Genomic DNA, 6932 nt, shown 5'->3' on the forward strand with positions numbered 1-6932 from the left:
TGAGCCGAGGCAGGCAACAAGGTAGCTGAATACAGTGAGACGATATATACGACACGAACAATATCAGTTCCCAGACAGTACTACCAGATAGGTTCGGATCCAGCCAAGAGCTTTTGCAGTATCATGCGCCTCATCAGCATCCTTTCTACTACTCCCGTGTTGCAATAGAGTAGCTGCCGCGCCACCCACAACTGGTCCTCCTGAATGCCATGATGGGCCAACCCAGATCGCCGTTACTACCTTCAATAGGTTGCTGCTCTTTAACGCTGGGTATTACAGCATTCTCGCTATCGGCAGTTGCAGGTCCATTAGCATCCTCCACTGGAGTAGTATCATCCTTGTCCATACCACTCCTCAGGGAACTCCCTACGTCTGCTGTTGTTGTTGTTGCTGCTGCCGCCAGAGCAGCGGCCTTCCCGCGGGTCATGATTCCCTCGGTTTGAGCGCCCATTGATGTAGCATTATCATCCTCCTTAGTAGTAGTGTCACCAACCTTGGATGGTGTTTGCTTATGAAGCAGCCGCCTCTCGATGATGAGGCTGCTGTTGTCGGACATCTACGACGAGCAGTAGCCCTTTGAAAAAGTAGTACTACACAAGTACAGCTCAATTTCATGTTGTCGTCAATACACACGGAGAATCACCAATCGTATCGGCTTGACTCAACTCGACAACAACTCATAACATTGAAACTCACAAGAATAATCATGCTGAGAGCTCCTACCGCATGGAAGCAGCGAGCCTGTATGCATCAGACATGATGATATCATCATCAGAATAGAGGCCAAGCTTTAGAGTGGGAACTACACCCCCGTATCACTAGCATCTGAGGCTGGCTCCACTTTATCCTCCCTCTTGGTCTTCCGTAGGTAAAGGCTTGCGTTCATCCCAATACCAACCTTGCTAACAGCGGCGGCAGAGTCCAACAATCTTGTATTCCGTACACAACTATACCTAGGGGCACAGAGTCGAGGGTAAGGGGTTATTACGTACACTACCTACTGTTGGTAGCCTCCGGACTCTGAGGTGACAAACTCGACATGTAAAGAGTGATTAACTTGTAGCAAAGCTATCTGAGGGGCTCTAAGCCACACAACCGTCTCGTCTCCCAGTCCCCTTGGTGACCGCGTCACGTGACGTGACATAGCTGGCTCCGCGCGCCCGCCTCCTGGCGTGCACATGCGCTCGCCAGCGCTCGCCAGCTACACGCCCCCCTCCCCGGGGGAGAGAAGGGACCCCAAATCGAGACGAGAAGCAGCAGTCGGTGAGATATACTTAAGATGATGTAAATGAGTTGGACGGGACTTACGTCCGGTAACTGTACGGGTAAGAAAAACTTTGTCAGAAAGCTGAGCAGTAATGAGACATGGTTCGAATGGTCGAGTATACTTCTTGAGGTGGCCAAAACGGCGACATAACCATATTTCACCGACTTTAGGAACCCGAGGACGACGCGCCACGCCGGGAGTAGTGACTGACGAAGAAGCAGCAGAAACTTCAGCAGGAACCTCGGGACGGTAGGAGCCGTCAACACCAGGATACGGCCACGCAGGAAAAGTGAAGATGAGCTGATGGGGGTTCAAACCGTAGCGACGAACCGGAGCCGTGTTGTAGCGCAGAGTCGCCCGGGACACAAGATGTTTGAAGGCGACGAAAGTGAGACCAGAAGCCACCGATGACCGTATGCGGTCGTTCAAAACGCGGTGCACCCGCTCCACCTTGCCGTTCGTCCAAGAGCTGTTCACAGGGGACCGGCAACCACGACAGCCGGCCCATGTTAACGCGGTGAGATACTCGACCGAAGTAAACTGGGAGCCACCGTCGTGATGCACAGTCCGAGGGAGCGTATTGAAGCGCTCTAAAACGTCCCTAAGGAGTGATGCAGCAACTTGACCCGTAGGCATAGAACGTGTAACCCGAGTTAGTAGGTAACCACTGTAGTTGTCGATCAGGGTAACAACGTAGAGTTGACTGTCCTTGTAAGGGCCAACCACGTCGGTATGCACGCTTTGCCAAGGCTCGGAAGCCCGTGGAGTAATGGTGGTCGGGCGTATCCCAGCCTCAACAGCGGCCGACACGGTAACTTTCCCAAGGCCGCAATCTGGACAGTTCCGCACAAAGTTGCGGCAATACTCACGCAGATCGGGGAAGGAGACCAACTCACGTAGCCTTCCGAAGAGGCTTTGAGAACCTTCATGGTCATGAAGCTCCGACGCCAGAGGATCTAACTCCGCAGTAGTAGTGATGATAAGGCGGCCCTCGGCATCACGGGCAGGACTGGCCAGAGCAGGGACAGCGAGAGATGCCGTAACGCCGAAAGCATCGGGACGGGGGGCACAGTACAGCGGAATGCGACTCAGAGGATCCGCGATATTAGCGTCACTGGCGACATACTCGACACACACGTCCAAGCGCAACTGGGTGACCAAGTCACGTAAGGTACGCAGGCGATGCTCGACCAAGGTAGCATGAAGACCGGAGACGGAACGCCAGTGCTTCTCCAGGTGGCGTGTGACCCACGAGACAGCACTGCGGTTGTCGCAGCAGATTGTGAGTGAGAGTCGATCCGTCCAACGCAAAGCACGGATGTAACGGTCCACCAAAGTTAAGCCCTTCACGAGAGCATCGAGCTCCGCAAGGTTTATATGCCTCGTATCGCCCACGCGACGAAGGTGGGTGGAATCCTCGACCACAATATCACCAATGCACAAGACCGTACCGTAGGCAAACTTACTGCTGTCAGTAAAAAGTCGCCAAGGCCGAGTACGGTCGTAACGCCAATAGCCGCCCACCGGATCCCCACGTGCGTCAATATCCCGCTGGAGGGCGTGGCAGGCCTCCAAGACATGCGGTTCCAAAGGCTCGTCCCAGAGCGATTTGGAACCGTCATGACGAACGCACGCCAAACGCTTCAACGCGGAGAAGGCCGGCCGAGCCCACCCGACCAGCGGATAGTGACTAACGAAGCGTCCCGCCCATGCATGAACGCCACGTCGGGTGAAAACTTCGAGCCGAGGTACTGGGCCGCGACGACGCCAACGCCCATCCCGAGAGCACTGCAAACCAAGGACTCGTGCCTCGAGCAACACCTCAGGAGGCTTAGTCGGGAAGCCGCTCGCCAGCAGAGAGGCGCGAACCTGATCCACAAGGCTAGCTGGAAGGATAATATCATCGAGATATTTGTCGAGGAGCCCCTGATAAGGGGAAAGAGTCCTATCCAGCGCAACCTCCAGCACCTTCGGGGAAATGGCCAAGCCGAAGGGAAGGCGTACCATCCGATAGCCTTCCGGCGACTTCCAACGAAGGCGGAGACCGACGAAAAAGGTCTGGCAAGGGCTCAGGCGGATCTGGAGAAACGCTTTGCGCAGGTCCAGCAGACGTAGCTCCTCGAGAGGTGCCTCAAAAGCACGCCAACGGCGGATGTGCGAGGGGCACTCCACCGGGCCCGCACGCAGCTCATTAGGATAGCTGCTAATGCGGTCATTGAGCCACTTTAGGTCGATAACCGGGCGCACAGGAGTGGATGGCTTATGCTCTTGCGGGATCAGAAGAAGTGGACTGGTGGCCCGAAGGTCGCACAAGGGGGTAGGCACAAGCCAACCCTCAGCAATCCACTCGTCGATGGCAGCCTGCCAAAGACCAATCAGGCGCTGGTCAAACTTCGATGTACCATAATCTGGCGGCATGAGATGACGAGAAGGTATGCCCGAAAGCCATTTCCACTCCACCTCCCAGTATGACGACACGGACGAACTCCGATCTGTGGAAGTTAGCTGGCGGAGGACAAAATCGCCAGTTTCCACAAGGTCACTGACAACAAACTGACCGCCGTCGCCGTTGCGCAAGGAACCCAGCTCGTGCAACCGAGAGACGGGACAATCGATGCCATCCGTAACCTGTACGCCATAATCCCGGGACAGCACTGGTGTCTTAGCTGTACACCCAACCAACGGAGTATACGAGGGGGGAGAAAGGGAGGGAAGGTGAACAAAAGATGGCACCCGCAAGACGGGAAATCCGTCCGGAGGAAAGGACAAGGTAAGAGAGCCGCAGGCACGGACGAAGTCCATACCAAGCAGTCCATCGATACGCAGACCCCCTATCGTAGGCAGGTCACGGTCCAGCAAGAGTACCCGATTGAGGGTGACCCCGCCCAACCCCATGTGAAACTCGCCAACGCAAGCCGTACCCGTAGCAACTCCAGCAATGCCATGGATAACAGATGCATTCCCGTACAACGGACGGGAACCCCTCGAACAGGTAGACGCGGCTCCAAGCCGGCTTACAGCGGAACGAGTAACGAGGGTTAGGGAGCATCCGGTGTCTAAAAGGAACAAAAGCGAGTCGCCCACGCAGCGAAGGACAACCATGCCCCCTACCTGACTGCGTTGAACGCGCGGGCACGCTTTAGCCAGGTGCCCCTTGTCCCCACAAGCAAAGCACTTACGATCAGCCTGAGTCGACGACGATCGCGAACTGGGCAGCTGCGAACGCATAAGCGACTTAAGCATGGTAGCAAGCTGATTCAGCTCGGTAGGAGCGCCGGCACGTCCGTGGCCCTTACCCGAGCCATGGCGGCGACCGCGAGGATGGCCGGCACCGTAGGGGTGTGAGCTCCGAGAAGAGGAACGAGAAAATGGGGGCGCATGGCCGCGAGACCGGTCAGGGCCGGTGGACGAGGTGCCAACCATACTTAACTCAGTGACCTCATCACGCTCCTCTTCAAAAAGAGGACGAGCGGCCTCAACCGAGGCAACCAAGGTAAGGGACCCCGGTGCCTTACCAGCCGTAAGTTGCCCGTAGATGTGTTTGGTCTGCGAAGTCTTAGGGAGACTAGCCCAAAAAAGACTGGCCGCAACAGAATCGCGGTGGACAGGATCAAGGAAGGCCCAGGCCACGGTACACCACTCGATGATGTTGGCCGCCAGCTCGTCTACCGACGGACCAGGCACAGCGGGGTCGTAGGTGCAAGAACGCAGCCTAGCGAGGGCCTGAGGGACCGTCAGGCCGTAGGCCTTGTCAAGGGCCGCCCAAATAGCTTCGACGGCCGCCTTAGGGTCCTGAGGCAACTGGTAAACGTCAATCAAGCGGGCCGCAGGACCAGTCAAGAAGGCCTTGAGCTTGGCCACGACCATAGGCCACGACCAGCGGCGAGCCGCAGAGAGAGCCACGAAACGACGGCGCCATTCCACAAGGCCTATAGTCTTGGGAGCACCCGAAAAACGCTCAAGCTTGAGAGCTTTGTCGGTGGGATCCGCAGTCTCGCCCTCGGTTCGAGTCCCTTCAACCCCGGGGACCTCGGTTTGAGTCCCTCCATCCACGGGGACGTCGGCCTCCTCAAGGGCCATGAAAGAAATCAAGTCGAGAGGCTCAGAGTCGTCCGGAACGAAAGCCGGAGGCTCAGCGAACACATCGCTGGGTCTGGGCACCATGTTGGTAGCCTCCGGACTCTGAGGTGACAAACTCGACATGTAAAGAGTGATTAACTTGTAGCAAAGCTATCTGAGGGGCTCTAAGCCACACAACCGTCTCGTCTCCCAGTCCCCTTGGTGACCGCGTCACGTGACGTGACATAGCTGGCTCCGCGCGCCCGCCTCCTGGCGTGCACATGCGCTCGCCAGCGCTCGCCAGCTACACCTACCCAGCTACTCTCGATAGCAGCAGATCCTGCTATAAGCTATCCATCCCTCTAGCACTGTTATACGATTACCACTCACACCAGCATCGATAACGACCAGGATCAGTTGATGCAGCTGTAGCGGTAGCTGAGTGGTACTTCCCATTTAGGTGTAGTCCGTAAGAGCTCCTCAATCATGCTGTTATCTTCGAAACACTCCACAGTGAGTATCTTATCACAGAAGTGCTCCTTCATAACATCATGGTAGCATAGAAAGTGCTCATACATACCCCACGGCATCACCAAACCGATCCCACAGCACTCCTAACTACACAGCAACTACTTTAGAGTACCATAGTTGCCCTTAAGTAACTGACTATAGTCTCTCCTTCATCAACTAAACACGTTCTAACAATACATTAGCTTCTCAGTAACGTTTCCGCGTCCCCTGTCGGGTGTCCATCCAAACAGCGCACCTTGTAAGAATATCATGCTACCAAAATGATGAAGCCTGCCGCAAGAGTACCTTCGCTCCGCTGTTCAGCCACTCCAATGTTGTGAAGCTCTTACTCCTATCAAACTGTTGGTTGTTGATAATGTTAGAAAGATTATTAGAGTATCTCACCACCTTTACCTCGAAGGACTCAGTATACGGCCAGATAGTGAGTGGAGTACCTGAGAGTCTACGAACAGGTAATAGTAGCTACTAGCATTACTAATAACAGCGAGTGGCATCTTAGTAATCGTAGTGTTGATGTTCCTCCACATCATAGCATTTAGTGTATGGGGAATGGTATTCTTCAAGGACTGGTAATAATAATAACAACAATACTATCGTAGAATTGTATCATCGATATTTCTTAGCTTCATCAAAGCCCCCAAGCCGCCAGTACTGAGTGAGACTTTGCAGCATAAGAAGACCAAGTAGTCTACTTATTATCATCACTGCTTTTCTAGCTTCATTTGAACGCTGGTGTTACAGTAAAAGCTGGCTCCACCAGCATTCTACAGGTTCCTTGTATTTCAACTGTGAACGTGTTACCCTTTCGGGGCAGCGTTTGTGGCAGATGACCCTTCCGCTCGAGTCTGTAATCTGAGAATTTCCTTTCATGCGACTTGATCGAACGAAGGCTCAGTTACAAAATAGCAAAGGAGCAAATAGCAAGAAAGTGCTAATTAGCTGGAATGTATATTCCCTGCGGCTTTTGCTGTTGTGCTAGTGTGTAAAACGCTATGGCTGATATACAGAAGAGCAAAGTAGCAAAATGCACTTTACAAATACGCAAATTTGCCGTTTGTATAACAGAAACTGCTCG

At 54.2% G+C, this 6932-nt stretch overlaps 3 protein-coding genes across 3 annotated transcripts; 1 reads left to right on the forward strand and 2 right to left on the reverse strand.

The window, feature by feature from the left end:
- Positions 1-240: 240 nt before the first annotated feature.
- On the reverse strand, positions 241-556 carry Pmar_PMAR007579 (hypothetical protein; the record flags this gene model as incomplete). The annotated part of the gene is made up of 1 exon (XM_002775133.1): positions 241-556. A coding segment is annotated over one exon (316 nt), but the record flags the coding sequence as incomplete, so codon positions are not given.
- Positions 557-1201: 645 nt separating this feature from the next.
- Positions 1202-5470, reverse strand: Pmar_PMAR007580 (gag/pol/env polyprotein, putative; the record flags this gene model as incomplete). Its single annotated transcript, XM_002775134.1, has 1 exon — positions 1202-5470. The coding sequence occupies one exon, from the start codon at positions 5468-5470 to the stop codon at positions 1202-1204; it is 4269 nt and encodes a 1422-aa protein (XP_002775180.1).
- A 742-nt stretch (positions 5471-6212) lies between these two features.
- On the forward strand, positions 6213-6544 carry Pmar_PMAR007581 (hypothetical protein; the record flags this gene model as incomplete). The annotated part of the gene is made up of 3 exons (XM_002775135.1): positions 6213-6309; positions 6366-6426; positions 6481-6544. The coding sequence occupies 3 exons, from the start codon at positions 6213-6215 to the stop codon at positions 6542-6544; spliced, it is 222 nt and encodes a 73-aa protein (XP_002775181.1).
- Between the last annotated feature and the right edge of the window lie 388 nt (positions 6545-6932).

This window comes from Perkinsus marinus, assembly GCF_000006405.1.
Source record: "Perkinsus marinus ATCC 50983 genomic scaffold scf_1104296956558, whole genome shotgun sequence".
Lineage (NCBI taxonomy): Eukaryota > Perkinsozoa > Perkinsida > Perkinsidae > Perkinsus > Perkinsus marinus.